We start from the raw sequence: 24886 nt of genomic DNA, 5'->3' as shown, positions 1-24886 counted from the left end.
CATCCTTCTGTAAAAACAAGGAGCTAAATTCAAAAATCCCTTCATGAAGAGAAGGTATGTGGTGTTTTTAATTGGCAGCCAGGGTAAGTAGTGGTAGAAAGCACTAGTCCTTTGCAGTTTGTCCCTGTTCTTCCCCCACCCCCATTATGGTACTATTTTGATTTTGCACACTAGTGAACTCATCATTAATATACAAGAATAATTACTTTGACTCTCTTAGTGAATGATGGACACTAGAATGTAATGAAAGCAAAATTATATACAATAAGGAAAAATTTTCTGTGGGTTGGGGTAGTAAAGAGCGTTATCAGCTGCTCTGTTGCCATAGGCTGTTCCTAAAAGGGCCCTTAGGGAGAGAGAAGTAAAGGAGAACTCTGCATCCACTAGGAACAAACTGGCATGCAGCTCAAATGCTATCATAATAGCTATGGTAGGAAAGCTCAATAAATCTGTTATTTAGGTGGGCTGGGTGCAGTTGCTGCAGGGTATGCGCATTTACATCAGTCTAGTTATCCCCTCTCTTGGAAAGGGGAAATAACTGAAGATGTCTTCATGCCCTTCTTGTCGGAAAGGACTGTGTGAAACTTTTTCTAATATACTGCTGGYGAAGTCCGCTGGCTAAATTTCTTAAATGTATTTGGCTGAAGTGGTGCAAGATGTCTAGAGTACCACTATGATCTCCTTCCAACAGCAGTGCTGTGACGCTGGTGATGAGTAGCTGGTGAGTGGGCGCCCTCTCGGAGCAGCAGCAAGACATTCCCTAGGGTTAATCACTTCATTCTGCAGCTTTGTGGGGCCTGTGTTCTACCTCTGCCTGTTGCCTCTGGGGTGCGGATGGCGTTCCTTCACCAGACTTTGTTTTCTTGGTTTTTTTGAATGGTTTAGACCAGAGAGACTCTTTAAGTGTAGGGATATGTTACCTTAGGGATTTGGATTTTTCTTTTTTTTTTCCTGGTATGCAGTATGTGACTTCTCGGTATTCTTAAATTAGTTAGCACAGATTTACATTTGCGAGTCTGTTCCTCTGCAGGAAGTGATGCTGGTTATTGTCTCCAGTTTTTTCAGGCTTGGGAAGGAGCCAAAAATCTGCGGGGGCATGAGTTATACCTTTAATCCACACATGTAATGCAATTTTCTATGTTTCGTTCAGTAGATAAATACAGTATAAATTTTGGTGAATTCTAGTTAAGAAATCTTTTTTTGAAACTTAACAGACGCCAATCTAGACTGATGTGCAGGGTATGGAAGATTTTTCCTTAAAGTTTAAAAGCAAACTAAGGGTTTCTGTTATGAAGGATCAGGCTCTTTCTGTGAAGTCTGAGAGGTTCATTGCACAAGGTATACATTACGCAAGTTGTCCTGTACAAAATGCTATCCACAAGTTAAGTATTCTCTCAGATATCAACAAGCTTAAAAAGCGATTTTAAAAATGCTGTCACTCAAAATACAAAGTTTTGATAGAAATACTTACATGAATTGTAATCTCATATCATTAATTTTGTTTTGCAGTTGTTTGGTGGCAAAAGTATATCAAAGTCTATCTTGACAAATATTTGCTTGAAATATAAAAATAGACCTTCAGTTGCACTCTGCTTGATCATAGTACAAAGAAATATTTTTTAACAGTTTTCTGATTAGTAAGATGTTTGAGATCTTTCTGGTATAATGAAACAACCTAATGATGTTAAGTAATTAATGTATTTCCTAAATATGGGTGTTTCAAACCCTTATTCTTAATATATTTACATTATCGTGCTGTCTTGCCATTGACTGATTCATATCAGGTTCTTTGATTCTTTCCTGCTAACTTACGAAGTGCCATTCTGATGCAACTTTCCCTGCTTTTTTATCTGCCTGTTCTTTTTTCACTTAGTTCACAAATTCCTTGCCTATTCCTTTCAGTCTTTATTGATGTTTACTTCAGTTCAGATAAGGAGGGAATATTATTGCAAGAGTTAGCTTTTGTTTTTGGACAACAAATTCAATTGTATAGAGATGCATAGATATAATTGTGATCTTTCTCTCATAACTCTTATATACTGTTGTTGCAAATCATTCAGTTTCTATGTTTTAAGCAGTCTGTAAAAATGTGTATTAAGTGAGATTAATCCACCTTTATTTTAGCTTCTTAGGAAAAGGAGCACATGAACATGAATTCTGAGTCAGAGTTGTGTCTATAAAACTGTAAGAGCTCGCTTCTGATTTAAACAAAAAATGTCTTGAGAAAAAAGACCCAAGTATTTAGTATTCTAGAAGATGCCATGAATATAAATATTCACTGATCAATAATGTTACTTGTGTTTGGGATGGGGGTTGTTTTTTTGAAAAGGTTAATCTTTATTGACCTTTGTTAATTAGTCTTATGGCTCTGTGTTGCGTTAAGTAACTTTAGTTAAACTGTCCATCAGGTGTGTCTGGTCCTGTGCCATTGAAGCCCTGTGGCAAAACTTGTATATGCTTCATAGGCATTGGGTCTGGGGTAAGATGGAGTAATAAAGCAACAAAATTAAAATGTAAAGTCAAGCATATATCTGTGAGACTTCGAAATTGGCAGTTGTATAAGTTTGCAACCTTAATGCCAAATAAACACAAGAGAAGGGGGAGTGAGGGAGAGCTTATAACAAGATACCTCCAGTTTGTTTGGGAAGAGCTTGATTGAAATAATTCTATATCTTCTTAAAACTTTTAACTAATACCAAAACCATTTCTTCAAGTAGAACGTAACTGGAAACATTACTGTTTATCTATGTTGTTTAAATACAATTTCCCTGACTTTTGTTTCACATGTGTGCAATTGCATATGTGAATTTAGTATATCATCCTGCATCTGACTTGTGAGCAGTTAACTGAATTTCTGTAGGCAAAACACCAGTAGCTTTTGATAAACGGCCAGACTAGATTGCTGAAGGGTTGTGTTCAGTGTGCCTCTTCTGCCTTTCTCCTCTTTTTCCTTTATTTTCGTGTGGCCTAGCATCAACAAGAGAATTAAAACTTGCCTGATTTCAACTGTCATTTCTGTAATATAGGCAATTTTATCAGTGGTCTTCAAAGTGGGAATGCCTTTTTGTATTAGGTGAAGAGAACTGCATGTGCTTGTTGCAGCTTTCTTGCATTGAAACAGCTGCTCTTGATTACAGTTGTTTGTTAAAAGCATATTGCTAGGGTTTTGTATCAAAAGCACTTTTTTTTTTTAATGTACTGTCCAGTCAATATAACTGTTTAGAATTGTTGTCTGGAATAATTTATCTCGCATCAACCCTTTGAGAGTGATTCCTGTCTTGGGATTTAGGACTGGCTTGGAATGCTTCCATTTCTTGTTATCGTTTTTCTCAGTGTAATCCTGATTGCACTGGTTGCCTTGTTTCGCAACAGCGTTTGCAGGAAGGAGCGAGAAAATGGAGAGATTAATGCATCAGTTAGGCAGAGGAAAGTAACTAAGTCATGACAAACTACTGTAGACAGTGATATTAAAAATGCCAATGTTATTTAAAAACAGTCTTGGGCTTGAGAAGAGTTGGTATTGGGAAAGCTCTTTCGCAACAGGCTATCCACTTTTGGTGGTTTTGTGGGAAGGAAAAGTCTTTGAGAACCCAGATCCTTTGGTGGTTGTTATGGGTCTGATAGTAATTTTTGAAAATCACTCTTGTTGCATTCTTGTCTGCAGTTAGCTGAAGCTTTCAAAAATCATCACAAGAAGTTGAGATTTGATTTATGATTTCAACTTTCTTTTCATAGAGTTAAAAATAATGATAGAAGGAATATAGTTTATGTTCTTTGTTGTGTTTTTTCCTATTTTGGTAGTAGGTGGTGTTTGTTTCTTTCCATGATTCTGAGTTGTGAATCATCATAGTAACTTTTCAGATGCTGACAAAGTCAAAATGCAGTTTTGAATGAAGGGTGTTTAAAATCTTCCTTTTACATGACCTTGAGCTGAGAGCAGGTTTTCCCCCCACCCCTGGAATGGCTTGAACCAAATACAGGTGGAAAGAGGCTCTAACCTCAAGTAGTTTGAACAAACAGTTAAATAAACCTCAATTAAAGTTAGCTACCTGGAGATATTACTTGATTTATTGGTAGGGAATGCAACAAAAGAGGTGCAATTTAAGTCATTTCAACATGTGGTACAGTGAATCTCCATGTGAAGGGAAAATATTTCTATAGGTCTTAGACCGTAGGAGCAGGTCTCCTGGGCACTGCATGAGTTCTCCGGCAGCTGGGCTCATGTGCAGGAGGGAGGAGGATGTTACTGTCTCCTCAATGAGGCTCCTCAAAGAGGCAAAACAGAACCTGATTTGAGGATCCTAGTTAGGCTTCTTTGTCAGGAGGAAAACAGTAAGCGGCTGAGGTCCTCTTGCAGAACAAAACTTCGGGGCATGCAGAGAAGTGGAAAATTAGATTGTCCGTAGTTCTGAGAATTGCGCCTTTTGCCGTACATTCAGTGTAAATGCTGAGGTGCAGAGTCTCTTATGGACCCAGGCTATGGCAACTAAGAAAACTACCCTTAACGTGGAATTGTTTCTGTCAGCCTAAACATATAGCACTCACTTTTATTCCCTTAATAAATTTGATAAATAACAATGTGGAATAAAAGTTGATATGGAAAATACTGCTTTTTCTATACATGTATAATGTATATGTGATAATAATTCTTTTAAAAAGTTTGCAAGAGGACAAAGTTAAAATCAAGTTATTTGGACCTTGTCCTCAACTCCATTTTTCTGTTTATTACCAGGAAAAAAGCACACAATTCCATTCTAATGACTTGCATTGTGTTTGAGGAGAAAAACCCCTCTGAATCATGTGTTTTGGGAAAGTACCCTTGCACAAGTTGGAGCAAACCCTGGCATTTTTCCCATTTTCCACTCTTCCTTCCGAAGAGATGTCAGATGCCTTGGGAAATCATCTTTGTAAAAGGTCACAAACAAAATAAAAAGCATTCTTGAATATACAGTTACGGCTGACTGAAAACTAAGCATTCACAACAGTTGTCAGTATTACTTGTTTGACAAGAAGCATCTATGTATGAGAATTTCTTGGTTAAGAAAACATGTTACAGCACAAATGCAGGAATGGTTATAGATGAATCACTTTGCATCAGATTTAAATTTACTGTGTTGTAGAACTAAAATTTTTGTTTTAAAAAAATAGTTTTTTTTTTCTTTATTAAGGACTAAGCCGACTTTCTTCCCACGTCTTGTTAATGCCGAGTTAAAGCTTTTCCATATGGAAAAGCCTACAGTTGTGACTGCTCTGCTTTCACATCCTGTTTTGAAGAACAGCTGCTCCATGCATTTCCTGTTGCCTAAAGATGGTCTTTCTAAAAATAATTCCCTAAGAGGGAAGAGATGGGGAGACAGAGGATAGAATATGCTGCCACACTGTGAGGGTGATACTGAATGCCAACAGAAGGCTAGTGCAGGGGTAGCATGGCTCTGTATGCCCTCAAACCAATGTTTGTGTTTTTCAGGCATACTGTGGCCTACCATGAGTAAATTGTCAGAAATATTATGCTGTTTCAATTAAGCCTTTTTATTGTCTTCTATTCAAAACCCTGTTAAGTTGCTAGTTCAAGATGGAATCTGTTTTCTGTATTTCTTTGATGTGCACTAAAGTAAACAACCACTTTGGGTATTGATTTAAATTTGCTAGGGATATTTGAAACCTTCAAATGCTTTTAAATTTAATTTTATTTTTTAAATAAGTAGGCATGACTCTGCAGGGATGGTTTGGGAGAGCTGAAAAGTGGTTTGCCCTTTTTGGCAGGGGACAATCTTGATTACATGTGATATTATAAACCGACAATATGTAAGGAGCAATCCAGGAAAAAAAGGAGACGGAAGGACATATCTGTGGGTCATCATAATCACCTGGGAGGTATCAGAACCTAAGTTCTGCTGTAGTGTATTTTGCACCATCTAAGTCTTTTGGACATCCATTTCTAAGCCCTGTGGTAACCTCCTCCGTTGTCCGAGACTGCTGATGGCTGAATGGTACATGCGTTACAAAAATTGACACATGCAAACGTCATTGGCTTTGAAAGACTGGGCCTAGCCTACTTGATAAAAGTTTTTTATTTACTTCAACTCAGTATACATACTACTGAAGTAGTACATAGCTAGTTAAAATGTTAATATATATTTAACTATACAGCTATACTGCTTTATATATTTACAACTATACAGCTATATATACTTAACTATACAGCTAGTTAAAGTGTTAATAACATTAAAAGATTTTTAAAAAAGGTTCTTTTGCTCTGTGTTTTGTATGCAGTTTTGAGTCTTAGTTAATTTTTAGTAAGTAAAAAATATTTATTGTTCAGATACCCATCATACATAATAGAAAGTATTTTTCAATGTGTCTGCTATTTAGGAAACTGTTTCCGGCCTTTAAATATATTCTAAAAGCCATTGGGAGGTATGGCCCAAAATGTGTTTTTTCTAAAACAACAGGATTAAGAACATTAAATGTAATTGATTTAAATCAAATTCATAATGTGTTTAAACATGACTGCTGTTTTGTAAGTAACATAAACACCAGGAAACACAGAATAGAATCATATACTTACCTGTTTCATGGCATAATTTTTTTTTACTTTATATAAACAAAAACTTCTGAAGGAAAAAAGCTTCCAACATGGCTCTAGTTTGCTTTATTTTTCTGGACAAATAGTCCTTCACTATTGAGAAGAAATATTGTAGATTTGATTTGGGAGGAATGTGTTTTAGTTTTTATTACATAATCTTTTGGTTTTTTTAATTCATACCTAATCCAAATATTTACAGCCACAGCAGTGGATTACATCTGAATTACAAAGGAATATATTTCTCCTTTTTCTAGATGCGGGCACTCTCCAGTGTACCGTTCCCGTGATATGTCAGGTCGGGCACTTGTTCCATTTGTAATGGTAAATGAGGTACCGCAGACCGTACTGTCACTGCTGAAAGGGCTTCCAGACTGCACCAGTCCTTGCATACGACAGAATGCTATTCATGGAACACTTCTGCAAGTAAGTCTTGGTCTTGTTTTGGTTTTTGTCATAGTTCATAGTCAAATAACATGTAAAGAGTTGTGCCGAATGTTCAYATGCTGTTAAACCATGTATGAAGGCTGCTTTTGAGTCGAATCTCTCAGGTGATAGATGTGGAATGCAAATATCAAAGGTCATTAGAAGATTGCAAGTTGTAAAATAACAGCACCTACATTTCCCATAATGCTTCGTCTCTGGAGATTAAAATGTTTTGAGAGCAAATATCTTTATAGATCTAAACAGGTATTTACAGAGAGATTCATGTGACTTGCCCAAAATCAGAGCAAATCTGTGGTAAAGCTCAGCTTCAGAACTGCAAGCACCAGTAATATCATAGCTGTTGAGGCTTGTTACTTTCCTGGATATTTACATATCACTTCATTTGCTCTTCCTGCTACACCATCAGCTTCTTGTCAATTTGCTGTGCAAGTTGCGATAAGCTTTATATTGTGTTCTGGTGAAAACATTCTGGAGAACAGCTCACTATCAGTCTGGAATCAGAAATTTCTTCATTCCTCATAAATCATTCCTTTGGTTTATGGCAGTTGGCTCAGTGTGTTTGATTTTTAAGCTATCATGGTAATAAGTTACCCATTTTATTGCCTGTTTTTCACAAGCAATCCTCCAACAAAGCCATATTGTACATGTTCAGCTCTGTTAGTTTGCCCCAGTTTGTAATCCATCTTGGTACACGTTCCCATTGTAAGCTGTTTTTTTTTGTTTGTTTAGTTTTTGTTTGTTTGTTTTTTAATCCTTTCTAGCATATTACTTCCCCTTTAAAATCATGACCTTACAGGAAACTTAGGTTGGAGGGAAATGAGTGAAGTCCTTGTTGAGTTGTTGCTGTCAACTTTACCTGTACCCCTAACATACATACCAGCTTGTTTCTGGTGTATATTGATGTGAATTAGATGAAGAACTGATAACTCCTTCAGTGCTTTAAAAGTTGATGTCTTCTGTTTTCATTTTATTTCTTCCAAAATGGAAGTTTGATGCTTAATGAAGCATGACATGTCATGACATGATTTGGCTGGCACTTGGGATTGTCGAGGTCGTCCCAGTGTGTGGGTTGATTCTGTCCAGTCTTTTCTGCTCCGAGTGCCAKTCCATGCACCTGTACACTGGCAAGTGCTTTGCCCTGTGAGCTGCTGCTGCACCTGAGGAAGGGGACTGCCATTGCTGCATTCCCCATGCAGCTCAAAGGTGTGTCACAAAACTGGGATCCATCCTGAAGTGTTAGAAAAAGTCGGTTTTTCTCACAGAGAGAGTGAAGTGCTTTGTAATGAGAGTCTGCACTGGCTGTAGTGCACAAAGCCATTGCACTCTTTTTAGCGACCCAGTAGAAAAATATTAATGGAGGGATGGTTCCTAAAGTGCCCCAAGGATGATTTGTCTTGTAAGCCGGTGCTGCTAACCAGATTGTACGTATAGGTCTAGTTTGTTTTTTTATTTTTTTTTCCACACCTGTGAGTTGGGAGATGGTCTCATTCTGTGTGGTAGAGCATTTGGTTTTTGGTTAGTTTTGAGTGAAGTCCTACTGTTAGTAGGAGCTAGTACTGCAGTTCATCTGCTGCACCGGGGAGAGACTGCTGACTTGAGAATAAAGGTTGTGCAAAGTCTTCATTTAATACTTAATCAAATTTGGTTTATGACTGAAATGCTGAACTTATTGTTGCTAGTCAAAAATAACAAGCATTCATAAGAAATAATGTAGGGTGATCAAGACGTGCAAGAAGGGAAGTGGCAGTGTGTGTTGTACCTCTAAAATACTAACGCTAGATACTACAACAGATAATTGGCATGCACCTGCTGCAAGCAGTAGTACAAAGAACAAAGTATTGTGACTTTCAGAGGTGGTTGGTGCATGGTTTCAGTTTCCTTTTCATCTGTGTAAGATGGGACTTGAAAAAGCTGCTGCAAAAGTTCATGGAACTGTAGGTAATTGTTATGTTACAGAACTACTCATTAAAGCATTGCTTCTTTGAAGTCTTACTTAAGGAAAACTTAGATTTGACAGTGTTCGAAACTGTTTGCGCTGCATTTCCATGACACAGTAGAGAAGTTAACTTCCTCTTTGGTATAAAACCAAGATGAAAATCCATATGGAAAAGAGTAAGTTTGTACAAAACTCAATAAAAATTAGATTTTTTCCATCAATAGAAGAACAATGTCTTATGAAAAGGGCATTCAGTTAATTTCATTTAGTTTATCCAGTCACATTAGTCAAAAGCTGACTAAGTTCTTTGCCTAATTGGTTTTTATTTCAGTGTTCATATGCTGTCAAATCTTGAAGAGGAAAGTTAGAATTATTCAGGCTTAAACCTTATGTGGCAGTGTGAAATGTAATAAATTTTGAAGGTATATATCAGTTATGTTTCAATCATAGTTATGCAATCACTTAATCTTTTCCAAGCCAAATGTTAATTTATAGAAAGATCATTCTGAAAAAGTTCAGAATGGAGTGCTTGTCCAAACATAGCCTTTTTTTTCCACGATGGTAAGATTGACAGAAAGTATTTTTGATAGTGGATACAAAAGTGTTTAACCTGAGCTATCTGCATTATGTGACAGCACAGCTGTTGTTCCACAGTGTGATAATTGTGGCTCAACTCAGGTATGAGTGTGAAGGTGCATGAGGATAAAATGATCTTATGGCTTACATCTTCTACTTAAGAATTCTTTTCAAGAAAACTTCTTTTTTAATGAGTAGTTGTATCACAAGTAAATGTGTTGACTTAAATGAGACAAAGAAAAACCTGTTCTGTGTCTGCTTTATGAGTGCAGTTTCTGCTTCTCTCTGTTATCCAAACTGGCATAACTTGTAATTTGGAAGAAACTGCAGAAATCTTGTATTGGCCTTCTTGAGTGATGGAATATTTCAAGTTCTTTTTTGTTTTATGATCTAGTTCTACAGCTGATCAGCTGAAAGAAAGTGCTGGTCCAGAGCTTTATCCCGAGACTCCTGGAAGTGTATCAAAGTCTGTAACTTGGGAAGCCTTCATATTTGTGGGGGGAAAACTTTGAGCTTCTGGTAGTTGTCAAGGATCTAACAATAGTTCAGAAGGTTGTGGGGTATTCTTGTCAGAAGATAATCTTTTTTTTTTTTTTTCCTCTCCTTTTTTTTTCTTTTCTTTTTTTTTTCCAACCCTCTGCCTCTTTGGGGTTGGAATTCCTACAGTATATATTCCATTTGTTTAAAAATGATTCAGAAATTCAGGTTGTTTATGGAATTAGGTAATGATTAATTCAGAAATGCTGTATTCGATGACCTGCACTTACTACTAGTAATTTGAGTGTTCTGATTTGACTGTAGTGATATTTGTAAGGCATGCAGGTAGGGACATCGACTGCTCTCTCACTTCATATCTACATTTTTGATCTAAAAGCTCTTCGGAGTCAAGAATTAGTCAAGACCTCCAAGCATCAGTAAAGCTCAAGGTTGACTTCAGTAAACTGAGAATTCATAGGTAGAGATCACATGGAAGCAAGCCTTAAGAAAAACAAGGAATGATGGAGACTTGAGAATTCTTCAGAGAAATGATACCAAGTGTGTAAGTAGGAATTAGCCTAATGCAGAATAGATAGAAAATAACAACACATTAGCTTGGCTAAATTAAGAGTTCATCATTAATTCATCAACTCAGTCAAATATGAGCTTAAAAATAGGAAACTACTTTCTAATGTTAAGGACACATTAAATTCAGCATTTATGAATAGGTTAGACAGATCTGCCAGGAGATATGTTATGTATATGACCTTGCCTGGACCTGGAAGATGGACCTGGAGAGATTCTTCCCAGTCTCCCCTCTCTTTTTCAGTTATTCCTTTATCTTGCCAGTGACTGGGGCTACCATCCTGAAGCTATGCAGAATTTGTATCTCCATCAGTCTGCACTTGGTTAATTTTTGTCTGCATAGATTTGTTGGTAAAACACTCATAGCTTTTCTTGTTGTACATCATCTTCTGTAAACCATCAAAATTTTGATGTCAGAAATATTCATTTTTTCATTAATATTATAGATAAAGGGGTAAATATAAGCATGAAGGATTGGGAAGAACTGATCAATAGTTTGAACAGTTTTTTTATAATGTTAAGATAGCATGTTCTGTAGGTCTGCACCTTATATTGAACAAAAGTCTGTTCTTGTGTCAAGGTAGGTGAGCTTCTGGGCATACCGGTGGAAGAAATCCTGGGCCTGTGTTATTCCTGACTGCTGGCCTATGTCATTGCCTATATGACAGAGTAGATGAATTATCTGTAGGTCGCTTTTAAAAAACACAAACAGCCCCCAATCCCTCTCAGCTGACTGCTTTAAATAGAAGTTTTAGGAAGCCTGGCATGGGTTGCCCAGAAAACAATTCAGCACCCATAATTCATCCAGTTGATTACTTTATATATGTAAATAACTAAATAAATGTGCTGATTATTTTTTATATATATACATACACTGTATATACCCACAGTGTGTGTGTGTGTGTAGTTAGTTTTCTTTTTAAAGTTCCCAAATGCCTGAACTTTCAGAGTGATTTGCCAAGGAAAGCAGATGTTTAGACTTTTGTTTTTGTTTCTGTCTTGTGAGACTATGTAATATGGTTGTTGCTCGATTTCCAAGGCTGTGCTATGAGCATAGACCTGGTATCTGATTTTTATTAATACAGTAGAATAACAGCACTGTGACTGAAGCTTTCAGTCATAGATCTGCTCTCATTAGTTTTGAGAAACATCTCTCTCATTTGTGCATTATTAAAAAGCTTGACTCTAATGAGAGTGTACATACCCTCTCAAACTGTTCATTTCAAGAGGATTTCATTGGACTGCTGTAATTAATCATGGAGCAGATGTAATTACTATTAAGATTTATTTCTTTTTCAAATGAAAGCATCTGCACATCAATTAGATCATCATCTGGCATGTTATCAGTCTAATCCACCTTTCATTGACTTCAGCAAGCCTATGATTATATATTTTTAGATGATGCAGGATCAGAGAAGTGAAGATTATTAAAGGAAGCGTGTTTTCGTATAAGCTTGCGCATTGTTTTGGACAATTTCTCGAGGTCTTGTGTGGATTATAACAATGCAGACAGTGTCTAGTCTGAGATTGGTATAGAACAGTAGAAAGAGTTTCATTTCTTTTATCTCTGTCCTGTTCACTCTGCAGTCACCTCATTTTGGAGAGATTTTGCATTTCCTTTGGCATCTTTTGGGCACAGATTAGGAGAAAAGAGGATGCAGTAAGTTCTTCTCCCCTATTGCTTGGTGCTTGAATATGAAGAGAGGGAAGTACACTTTGTCCAGATGTGTAGAGCAGTGTGCGTGCTGCCTCCATTTGCTGGGGCCCCCTCGGAGAGGGATTGTGCTGCCGAAGATGCAACTCCTCTTGGAAGTTTCCAGTGGGTTGTGCAGCAGCACATGCTGGTACAAGGCACAATTTCTTGCTGGGAGCTGCTTTGTTCATGAAGGTTGTTTACATTTTTTGGGTATTTTGCGTGAGCAATCAAACAACTGCATAGAATAGAATAAAATAAAAAAACCTCTGCCGGCCTGTTATGTCTTTGTGGGAGGATCACAGCAAGTCACAGAAATTCTGCCTGGTCTGGTGTGGTCCCTGGGGAGGTTTCTCTCTGTTCCCCTGCCCTTCCCTCTAGGGTCTGTCTGGCTGCTTTTTTTCCTCCTCACTGCAGTCTTCCCACTTCTTGCTGTTACTCTCAATTCTTCTCCTCGTTTATCCTGAAATTTGCTCTCTGAGCATATGCCACTGCTTCCATGCCAGGACAAGAGCAGTTGCTCTTCCTCTCCAGGGGGTTCACGTGACCTTTTCTTAAAGAAATATATAACTGAGTACAAAGAGATAAAACAGATAATTTGTTATGGTTTAATGGAGGGTTAAACTTTCGTGAAGACAAAATGGAAGTTCAGTTCTTTAATGTTGGTTGTGCTGTCATCAGTCAGTTACTTTTCACAAACTGTTACTCTTGTTATTCAGATTTTCTCACACACTGAATTTTTCCATTCCACAAAGTCCTGTAGTTTCAATTAGCTGAATCAATATTACAGCAGTGGGCTGGTTCAAAGAAGTGTTTAATTTTTTATCTTCACTAATTCAAACAGTTCCTTTTGGTATGCTAATGTGAAGTCTGGTGCAAGGAATGTTGGTCTGAGTTTTGGGGGTTTTTTTGTTTGTTTGTTTTGCTTTTGAAACCATTAGCACTGTTGCATCTTTCACAAATATTAAGAACAGACTGAGTCACATCAAATTAGTCAGCTGTGTGTGACAGAAAAACTAGACTTAATAGGAGATGCAGGACTTCATCGTCCTTAAGGTTAGTTTTAAAGATTGTTTCCCACTGACTTCAGTGGGACAAGAAATTAGCAGTTAGTATTTTACGGGGAAGAGCAGCACCTTGTAGAATTAGACTCATCTTTCTGAAAATACTCTACAATGAAAGAACACAGAATCCTTTTACTAGAAATGCGATAGGATGGTTAAAAACCAGCATGAGTAGATGACAGATTTCTCCCCCGTCTGTACATGGCTTTCATAAGTGTTTCACTCTTCTTGTTTTTTCTTCCTGGACTTACTGGTTACAGCAAGATTTGGGTGATAGGAGAACTTTATCTGCATGAACTTTCTGGATATGCTGATGTTTTGAATATTATGGGGGAGAGGGAAGAAGTGCTCTAAGGGATCGTTGGAGACTTCACTAAAGCAGCAAGAAAAACAGGACAAGACCGTAGCTTGAGAACAGCCATACTGGGTCACGTGAAGATTTGCCTGAGTCACTATGCTGTCGCCAGCGAGGACTGATTGCGCAAGCATGGGAAAAAGAGTAAGACCAAACCAGCATCTAGGGAAGCATCTGAGTGTGCTCTCTTAGCTTTGAGCATTCTTGAGCCAGAGATGTATGGGTGTGACTTGGTGGAAGATAAGAATTAAGCACATAGTTGCGGTGATAAAAAGATTTTTTGAAGAAGGTTACTTTGATAACTTTAGTATCAGTATGTTTGGTAGTTTAATTATCCAGAACAGTTGTATTAAGACAGCTTGTTGTGGATGAAAGTAGGGCCTGGGTAATGAAGGTGAATGCCTTTTTATTTCCTTTGGGAAGAGGAGAATTTTAGCTTGAGTTGCTTCAAAAGAAGGTGGCACTTCAGGTATTTGAGATTACTGCCGTTCTAATGTTTTATGAGTTTAATACTTGGACACTTACTCAGAGGAACTACAGACAATTTAAATGAATATGAGCATTTGAAAATAAAGAAGAACGATGCATGGAGAAGAGCTAGTGAGCAATCAGAGAAGCTTTATCAGGGGGCTGAATAGGTAATAAAAATCCACAGACTCCAGTGGCTGGTGTGTGTGTATGTGATGACAGAAGACAGATTAGCCAGGTGTGTTTTGAAGATCGTTCTTGGATGTTGGTCCTTGTGGCCAGGTTAAAGAGAGAGGTATACTCTCCTGAAGTATAGAGGTATACTGACCTAAAAATCCTGCATGTGATTTACCAGCATGGGTGTCAGTGACCATATTTTCCTCTGTTTTGTTTTGAAGACAAAGGAGAGCGTGAGGGAATGAATGGGGAAGTAGCGTATTGTTTGCTTGGTTTTATGCAGTAGCACAGAAACACTGACTATTGTGAGTTACTTTATATTCGGCTTGGCAGGAATGTTTAAAGTGTAGCAGTTCAACATTGGCTTATAAAAACTCAATATAGTAAACAAATGTTATATTATCTACAGGTCAAAGAAATAAACCTGCTATAATTAAATGTTTTCCAATGAAACTTCCTTCCAGCTGTTTCTCTTCTGAGCTCAGTTTTTAGTGTCCAAGATAAGCCTTACTTTTAAGATTAGTACAAAGAGAAAAGAAATATTGATGTCAAGTTAAAAAAAAATATATTCACCTGTATATAACCAGCAGTAACAGAATAGTTTTCTCATTTCTTATATTGTAAATTTTATTAACTGTTACATAGAGTACACTGATATACATAAGGCATTAAGCGTGTGAGAACAAAGATTATTTGTATTTTCTAGCTGTTATGCAACAGAAATGCAACTTAATTCCAAGAATGGGAGCAGACAGCCTCTGAGAGAAAATCAGTGATGAAATTTTGCCAGAAGTTTTCTCTTCCAGCTGTTTTTTTATGTGCTCATATGGTACTGCGCTAATTAACTAGACAGATCTGTTAGTTGGACATTGCTTTGAAGTTGCTTTTACTGTAATTAATCACGTTCCCAATATTATCTCTCTGACTTCTGAAGACGTCACTAGTTTTTGAAATGGCGTAGTCAGATCTTACAACTCTGTCTTTTTATCCAGTTTTTGCTTGGTTGTTGAGCTCCTTGCTACAGCTCACTAAGTATATGCAGAGGTGCTGTTGTTGTGAACCTAGCATCTACCGCTTTAAAGTATTAAAAAAAAAAATTGCTGATTTTAGTAGAGAATAAGTAATATTCAACAGTTAGTAAAAAGAAGGCTGCTGCTGTTTTTAACTGGGAGGTAAATGTAATGAGGGCTACTATGGGTTGTGCTAGGGGATGGTGTGAAAGTTGTCCCCTCTGGAAAGCCGAAGGGGTGATGGTGCTCTGCCTCTCTCTGCCCCACACCCCAGGTTCAAGGCTTGCTGCAGGGGGCCTGGCAAGCTGTTCCTGTGCAGACCTTTTGCCCTCCCCGATCCTATGCACCTAGTACCACTCCTGAATGACTAAAACCTCCTGCAACGTAGGCTGCTAGCAAGCCTAGTGAGAGATTGCTGTGTGGCTGTGTGCGCAGCCATGACGTGTCACTACTGCAGTATGTCTTGGATGAATGTGCAGTGACCAAAAACGTTAAATACTGATGTGGTTACACAGAAAACTTTTTATTAGATGTTAGATTAAACTAAGAAAAGAGAAACCCTCCTGTAGGCATAGTTTTTTGCAGTGGATAGATGTTAGAAACAAATACTATTGGCACAACGTCCTACTTCTTCCTATTTAAATCTTTCTGAAGAGAGTTGAGCTGTTTTAGGCATTGGATAGTAACTTGATTTAGACCTCCCAGAACAGCAGTTGAACTTTTGTGAAACTTAATTTTTTAAGTGTTTGGTTCTATGCTGAAGTACATATTTCTTGCACCTGTTTTGTATTATGTATCTTTAATAAGTATCTCTCCTGATTAGTCAGGAAGGCAATACTATCTCTGTGCTGCAGACAAAGGATGTTTTTACAGTTGGGAAGGGAGAAGTTGAAACTTGTGAAGTGTACTGCAGATAGAATATTCTCCTAGGTGGTGCAGTGCATTAATGGAGCACTCCACAGAGTTCATTTTTCATCTCCAAAAACATGTTTTCAACCCCACCCACACAGGACTTATTTTCTCTTTCTTTTGATCTGGAAACCGTGCCTTTAAAACTTTCAGAGCCAGAAGAAAGATAATCCTGGATACAATTCCTGGATACACTTTTAAAAATACCCGTGCATGATAAGTTCTGACTGCTTGAGGATGTATAGAAAATACTTATGAACAATGAGGGCTTTTTAATATTCCCTGTATTTTTTAAAGTTCAGGCTATATTGAGAAATGTGGGAAGGTGCTATTTTTTTGGTCTTTGGAAGTTTTCTCAGCCTATTTAAAAAGCAGAAGGATACCCTGCCTGAAAGGAGGGGAAAGCTGAAAAATGGCATATGAAAGGATGTTGAATGGGAGAAGTGAATGAAGAGAGACAGGTCATTTTAAGTGGATAATTACTCAGTAAAGAGTTATCTATACTAATGCTTTTTACCCCTGTTCATTCTTTGTTTTATTAATGTAATTATTTTAGAATATCTGCATTTTGGAAATAGTAATCATTATGGTGCTAGAATTTCCTATGAAAAATTTTCATATGGCTAGGACTTTTCTGTTTGAAATTTTTTTTACTCAGGCTCTAAATGGCTTTGAGTCTGAACTGATAACATACTTTGGAAATTTATTCCTCTGTTTTTGTTTCTCAGATGTTACTTATTCATGGGCCTGAAGAGGATGGGAAATGGATATCAAGGCTGAGAAAGGACAGTAGAGAAATTTAACTGGCATAAAGAAACTTCATGGGAGAGGGAGCTTATGTGAGGGCAGGACTAACAAGAAGAAGCTGTATTATACTCCTATCTAGGTTTTTTATTATTATTATTACAAGGTTTTGTTTTTAGGTTGGGGCTATTTTCAGAACAATTTTCTATTAAAAAATGTTTTTCACTGTCTAGCACAGTATGTTCCCAACTCTGGAGCTTTTCTATTAAAACCCCTGAAGACTTACGTGAATTCTGAGTTGATGGTCGAAAATGCAACTTCCACTGGAGCCTCAGGCAGCTCTTAAACTTGAAGTACCCTGCGAAAGTTGTCAGGCCCTTGAAACGGCCTGGTATTGTCTAACTGCAGAAGAAGGCAAGGGGGGCACTGAGTGGGTGATAGGGATGCTTTAAATTTATTACCTGTCAAGGTCCCTCCTTTTCCCTGTTCCTTCGTTCATAGGGAGACGGTTCTAGTTATCTCTGCTGGATCATCAGAATTGCCTTGATGTTTGGGAGTGTGGAAATCTCCCATGTGGTTTCAGCCAAACACAGAATGAATGAAGCTTCTGGAGACATGATAAGCAGGTGCTCCTATTCTGTCTGCCCTCATTCCTTCTCTGACTTTCCACCCTGATTATCTTTCCTTGGTTCCTCTGGCACTGTCACGCTGAACTCTCTCCCTTCCCTCCTGCCATCTCTTGTTTCAGGTACTTACTCCTCCGTGTCTCCACTCTGGACTACATCCTTTCTTTAAGAGTGCTCCTGACTGACTCTGTGTTGGCAGCTGCTGTCCTGGTGTGTTGTTGCTTAGTTCAGTAGGGTTATTACCCTGCTTTCAAAGATATATGTCAGATGTTTCTATCTGTATATTCAGTTGTATATAAAAGTGTATACTTCAGATACAGAAAGTTTTCACATCTGTAATTAATTTTTTTTAGTCTATGCTTTTGACAGCAGATCCCTCTGGATTGCAATGGTCCATTCTGACCTATTTTTCTTGTGGAAAATAGGCAGGGTTAATTTAGCTTATTTTATTCTCAAAAATAGATACAGGTATTGCCATACATTCAGAAAGGTCTTTATGTCAAAAATGGCTGTTGGGAAAGCTGTCTGAGCTTTAGAAATCAGATTTGTCCTTTTTGATATAAATGCATCAAAAATTAAGAATAAAACTTCTGTATTGTTACCAGAAATCACATAGGAATTCAGCACTGAAATATGTATGACCYAAATCAAAGATATTGAGCACTTACAGTTCATATTGAGTTTAACTTCAGTACATTGAAAGTCTCTTAGCTTCCTTTCCACTGTCTAAATATATGCGTTCATTTAGTTTTATGCTATTAAATTTGATTTTTTTATTCTTCAAAGAAAAGAGTAGTTTAAGGTAGGAAAAGCCAACTCAGAATTTCTCCTGTTCCTCACAAAACCTTTGTATACCAAACTAAATGCCTGTTATGTACTTTTGTCTCACATTTGGATATTTCAAAATCATTTATTCTTCTCTGGTTTTCTGACTGTCTTTTGTCATTGGTAAAACAGACACCACTGGCAATTAGAACAGGAAACTGTGAAGAGAACACTAATCACTTCTTTGCGAAGCAAAAATAAATGTAGCTATTCTTGTGTGTGCGTTTGGCTTGCTTCTCTGTGTTGTAATGTTTTGAATTATTTTGTGCCATAAGAAATACCAGCTAGAATGTTTGCTCTTTGAAACAGAGTCATTTTTGAACACCGATTGACTCAGAATAAGACAAATAGGGGAAAAAGTTTGTATTGTCAGCATTTTAAGTGAAACACCCATGCACTTCACGTTCTTAGGGCTATTATTCTAACACAAAAGTAATTCATACCATCATGGAAACATACATGCGTGCCATGGTGATGTTGCTATTGTTCAATCTAGAGAATATCACCTACTTCCAAAAAAGCCTCAGGAAGATGTAGAGGTGCATGTAGTAACAGTCTGAAAGACTTCAAATACGCATGTTGTTGCCAAATAAATGTTACTGTTTCCTGATATAACCCATCTAATAAAAAACATATGCTGTATGTGCATATCCTGTGTTACAGCGTAAAACCTCAGTCTGCAGATGGTCTTGAAGCATGTCCAAAGGACAGGAGTTTGTGTAATTGTCTTTGGGTAGATTTCAGAAGGGAGTTGTTGAGCAGGTGGGATTTTAAGCTTTCAAGATGGTATTAGTGTCATTAAAATAGCAACCTTAAAAAACTGAAGTGCATCAAATGCTTCATTTAGGATATCCAACAATAGAAATGCCTCTTTGGGTCAATCATTTACACTTCTGAATAATATTATGAGAAAGTACTTCAAAATTAATCAAAGTTAGATCAATTTCACAGATAATGGGAAGCAATGGTGTAATAATTTTATGACTGTAGTTATTTTTGCTGGGGTATTGTACTTTGTTAGGCATATAAAAATGATATTACAGCATCAGGCAGATTCTGTTGTCAAAACTGAGAGAAAAAAGTCATAAAAGCCAAAGTGAGCATTTTATATTTACTTAGTTTTAACATCTGTAAAACACGGAATCTTGGTGCTTACTGATCACTGGAAAGAAAAAAAATAATCTTTGCATCTTTGTACCATGTTTAGCAATTAAAAGCATAATATTGTTTTCCCTGAAAAAATATGAACTGGTATTAAAGAAGCAAATGCAACTACAGAGTAATATTACCCTAGTAGAGAGTTGTTTCATGTTCTTCCTTTTTCATTTCTCTTATGTATAAGAGCCATAATGCACTCTCAGATGGGTAAATGTTTCTCTTAAAAACCTTTCAGACAGATGCATCAAATATACAGCATTGGCATTTTATGCCCATCTGACAGAAGAATGAATATTTTTAATGATGTTTCAAGCTGTTTTCAGTATTGTACAAGGTGGTATTTTGCGAACAATTTGACAAGTTCATTTTAAATTGTGAACTTCATGTTCATGTTGTCTAAACAAGTGATCTCATTCTAGATACATGCTAACTCAAGTTACAGATGTTGTTAAATTTAATAGGACTTGCTTTTAAATTCTTACTGTGGTGACTTCTTGTTTTTTATTGTATAGTAGGCTTTTATATTGTCAGTCAGACTTCTTCAGAAACAGAGGTGGTGTAGCCACCTCAGCTTCTGATACTTTTTTCCACCAACTGTCTGACCATTTCAGTCTTGCTAATGTTTTCCCATCAGCCTTCTGCTTTCGGAGTGTTATTTATTAGGAAGAATTGCATAGGGCAACAGGCAGGAGGAGGTTTAGAAGTTGAGAGTCAGTCATATATATGTTTTCATGCAGTCAGAATATGAATGGGGCTTCTAATGACTCTACCTGTGTGGGTGAGTCCTGTGTTTTTTTTAAGAAATATCTTTGTTATATAGAATTACAGTGCCCTGGTTAGCCAAGAGAATGCTCCAAACAATTGCAAGGTTGCAAATTGCGTAGTTAAGAAATACAAGCAGAAAACACGTCAGTGGCGTCTCTGAATGATGGATGATTCTATTCAATCATGGTGTCATAAGTCATGAGAGGGAAGCATATATAGTTACATGTATTCATAGCTATGAATTCCTAGCGAAGCTTGTTTGGGTCTTTTTTCTTAGTTCACTTGATTTTTCCTGGGAAAGAAGGAGAAGTTGGGTTATTTGGGGAGGCAAATACTGTCTGTACTATTTGTATAGTGACTAAAACTGAGAACTAGGTGATAAATTTTAGGAATTTGAAGTGCTTTACTTTCATGTTTTGTTATACATTTTTACTTAGTATTGTCACTCATTGTATACTGCCTGGCTAGCTCAGTTGGTAGAGCATGAGACAATGTTAGCTGAAGGCAATCTGTTCACAGAACTTGGAAGTGAATATCATAATGTAATCAGTAAGTATTTTACTGAGGACTTTGACTTTTTCATCTGCCTAACAGAAGACTTTTACTCTGTTGTTATCTTTCGCTAACTAGGAGAGTGCTTTTCCTCCTCAACTTAAAAAGATGGACTCCCCTTTTGCAGCTAGTTGATCATTTTTAGTATATTGTAAGGCTAACAAGACTAATAAAGTGCACAGAAGATGGTTAACTGTATTTTGGGGGAACGTGGAGGGGGACAGAATTTGGTCTCAAACAGAGTTCCCTTATTTTTCCAAATACAGTTAATTTGTAAAATCTGTCAAGTCTCTGTTTCAGCAAATGCCTAGCTTTCTGGATTCAGTAACTTCTGACTAAATCATCTTACTAGTTCTTTTTGTTGCCCTCTTCTCCAAATTGAAATATTTCAAAGACTTGAGTTTATTTGAAGGAATTATACTTTATACTACTGTATATGCTTTACTATAGTTTTTATTTCTGTAGTAAATTTTACTGCTTCCAAAAAAAATCCTGTATTATGTGATGAGTCTTCTAGTAATTCAACATAAACTGTCAATACTGAACAAAATCTGATGACCAAGATCTTGGACATGTTATGGTCAGGATTTAGGGCAGGGTATGGCACAGACACCTGTTGGGCTCTAAAAGATTGCAGCATTTTGATAAGATCTGTGTGATGAGGAACCATTCTGCATTACACCTTTTTGCAGCCTTAGTTGTAGTTTATCACAAGTTATGAGTAAAATAACAGGAATGTATGGCTGAGGGGTAATAGTGGCCTCCCCTCACTCCTTTGCTGCAGAATTCAGATAGTTAAATGACTTAAAACTGCAAGCCCCCACTGAAATCTGTGCTTAAATCCAGATTAGTTGATCAAGAGGTGGTAAACAAAAAGCATGTTTCATCTGTTAACTAATGAAACTGGTTATTTCAGTTGCTGTTATTGCAGTGGCAGCCACTCATAAAATGTGAAGGTAAGGAGACACGGGCTCTTGAGTGGTGGATCAAGATGAACCCAAGCAGCAGCAGATTGTTACTGCTTGCAAAGAGGAAAGGCATTGAAGAACTCATTGAGACACTGGTCACCTTCTGTTTGGCTTTTGTGTGATCTTTATTTGCAAGAAGAGGTATGAAGTATCCCGATAGTTCCTTGCATCACTGATGCAGAATGGGGTTAAGCTGCCTTGAACAAATCCAGCTTGTGGTGAGATCTGTCCATTGCCTAGTCGTTGCTCTTAATGCCAGTTTTGAGGCTTTAAAGCCTGAGGATTTGTGTAGGCTTGTACTCTGCAAACACCTTGTGACATGGCACAGAAGCCCACATCCAGCTGATCATCACGAACCTTTTGCTGGGTGTTGCAGCTGCCACAGATCAGCTAGAAGGGGTTCTCCCTGAGCTGTTTCAGTAAAAAGGAACACGATTTGCACAGGCAATTTAAATTGCAGGCCTTTGCTAACCTACCATTTGTGATTGAAGAGAGCTGAGAGGGTCTTTACATTAGAAGCCTGGCTGAGAGGTTTGTAGCCTTCAGACTTCAGCAGGCTGCAGTGCTGAATGAATGGCAGGCTGACGTGGTAACATCTACCATGGACACAGCTGGATTCAGAGGGAAGCCTCTACGCAAAGCAAGTGGAGGATTAAGCTACAGCCACTCTAAAAGCTGTTCTTAGATCTGCAAGTCAGAGAGACAGCTGCACTCCTCTGGGATGATAAAATCAAAGACAAGCATGTGGAAATGTTCAAGAAAAGTGGTCTTGAATGAGGAAATGAGCTTGGAAGATCTTGCTTTTCAGAAAATCTTTCTGCCATAAAAATTGCCCCTGTGGACTTTACCTTGAGTCAAAAACGTATCTTATCAATTGCATGAGAGTGGAAAAGGGAAGGGGAAAATAATAATAAAGGTTTTCCTAAACAGCTTCTAATATTTCTAAAAAGGAAAGCACCATAAAATTCCATTGCTTTGCTTTAAAACTTACCTCTTACTGGTGGATTTGCAGAGACAGTGTTYGTATGCCATGATGCTGCTGATTGTAAAACAAAGAGCACGAGCTTATCAGTGTTCAGGAAATGTTTGATAGCTCTGAGTTTGGCACTTTGATATGTGTAGGATGCTTGTTTGTCTGGAGTAAAAAAAAATCCACAAGGTGATGAGGCTTTGTGGCTGATTAAAATCAGAAGGAATAGTTGAGTTTTTTCAGGGAGGTATATTTAGTTAGCTGAAGTTTGGGAACACAAGTGAAATAGATTGCAGCTAGAATCCTAAGTGTTCATTTCAAAGCATAGATGCAATATTCATTAAGGTTGTTCTGTGGTTATGTAGTTAGACCTTTCCTTGCCCTTAAGTTTACCTTGGCTAGGGCACTTGCAGTTAAATGGCACTGTGAAAATTACTGGAAAACATTAACATTAACTTGTTATTGTAAGCTGACATCATGCTGAGCCTGATGAGAAGTAAAATGTATAAATAGCTTGTCTATATGCGTAAGGCAAAAATCTGCTGAGTTTCAGCAATAATATGATTCATTTATTTGCTATAGTTTAAGTTTCATTACAAGTTATCTATGTTTCTGTGAACTTGCTTGCATATTTTTAAAACGTATGTGATACCAGTAGAAAACTCCATTTGGAGGAAGATCAGTGGTCCAAAACCGAAGAACACTGAGAAAATACTGTCTTTATATTTTCTGTGTGGTTTTGGTGGTATATTCTGCATCTTACTGATACAGATGTATTCTTCGAACTGTTTTCTCTGGAGAGCAGAGTTCTTAAAAAAAACAAAAAACAAAAAACAAACAAACAAACAACCCCCCCCCCCCAAAAAAAAACAAATAACCAAAAAAACCGCACAAACCAAAAACCATAAAGCATAGTTTAGGTCCCCCCAGGCCCTCCTAATAGATTCTCATGCATGTGCTTACTATCTGTGAGCTGGGATTTGAAAGATCTGAGTCAAATCTCTGTCTGGGATGGTCTCCCTGTGTAGATTTTAAATAAACCACTTAATCTGTCTGCTTCCTTGTCTGTCCGTGTAACTGAGAAACAATATAGCGTTACATAGGTAAAACCGTTATTCCTCCTTCATTCATGGAGAAGAGGTAAAAGATGGAAATTTCAGGCACGCAGTCCTCTCCTCTCCTGGTACTTACTTCTTCTAAAGAAAAGTTAAGTGCTTCCAAGGTGGTCTTTGGGGCTGGAGAGCGCCTGTCTCCACCGTCTCCGGTGCTGAGTACTACTGCCTGTAATGCAGTGAGACTAAAAGGGCTCTTAGTCTTTCCCCCTCTCATTATGGTACAGCTCGGGGGGGGGGGGGGTCTCTTACAGGAATTACTTTCTAGATGTTACTGTAGTAAAAAGAGTTTGCATCACATGTTCGTTGTCACCTTTTTCTTTGTGCTGCTGTCTGTAAACTGACTTTGTAAAGCTGAACTACTCATTATTAATGTTTACAATTTGAATTTGTTTCGGCTTATCTACAAGTTATGCGCGTACATTTGTCTAGATATAAAGTTACTTTTAGTCCATGTTTCAGTTGCATATTCCTTTTTGTAGGGTAATTTTAGCACAGCAAAGCTCTTGTGGGTTCTACATGCGTTTAGATATGCTACTTTGGAGCAGTTGTTATTGTTATTTTCAAAATGTTTTTCCTGCTATTACAAATACAGTTTTCTAGAGGTGAGACATTATGTGAGTTTTCAGTATGTCTGTAAGAACTACTTATGTATATATAGACTATTGCATCAGGAAGAGACTCATTGGCTGTACCCATGTTAGTAATTTTAAAGTGCCCAGGACTGTTCTCAGCTATTGATTATGAGCTGTTATGGAATGGCCTGTATCCATACTGCCGGCCTTTCTATGAAATGGGTGGTCTTAACTGCACTGCTGCCTGAGAATGGTCCTTGCCTTACCTTTATTCTCTGTGTGGCTGGGAGTTGTTTTGGAAGAGTGCCAGT

General features: G+C 37.6%; 1 protein-coding gene across 1 annotated transcript in view; it reads left to right on the top strand.

Moving 5' to 3' along the window:
• THADA (THADA, armadillo repeat containing) overlaps positions 1-24886 on the top strand; it is a 167381-nt gene that overhangs the window by 68809 nt on the left and 73686 nt on the right. The window contains exon 29 of the mRNA XM_026072344.1: positions 6841-7009. Coding sequence (XP_025928129.1) covers positions 6841-7009 — 169 coding nt within the window. The remainder of the gene's footprint in view (positions 1-6840; positions 7010-24886) is intronic.

The sequence above is a fragment of the Apteryx rowi genome, unplaced genomic scaffold, assembly GCF_003343035.1.
Source record: "Apteryx rowi isolate R43461 unplaced genomic scaffold, aptRow1 scaffold_34, whole genome shotgun sequence".
Taxonomy (NCBI): domain Eukaryota; kingdom Metazoa; phylum Chordata; class Aves; order Apterygiformes; family Apterygidae; genus Apteryx; species Apteryx rowi.
This window is presented reverse-complemented; position numbering and strand designations above follow the sequence as displayed.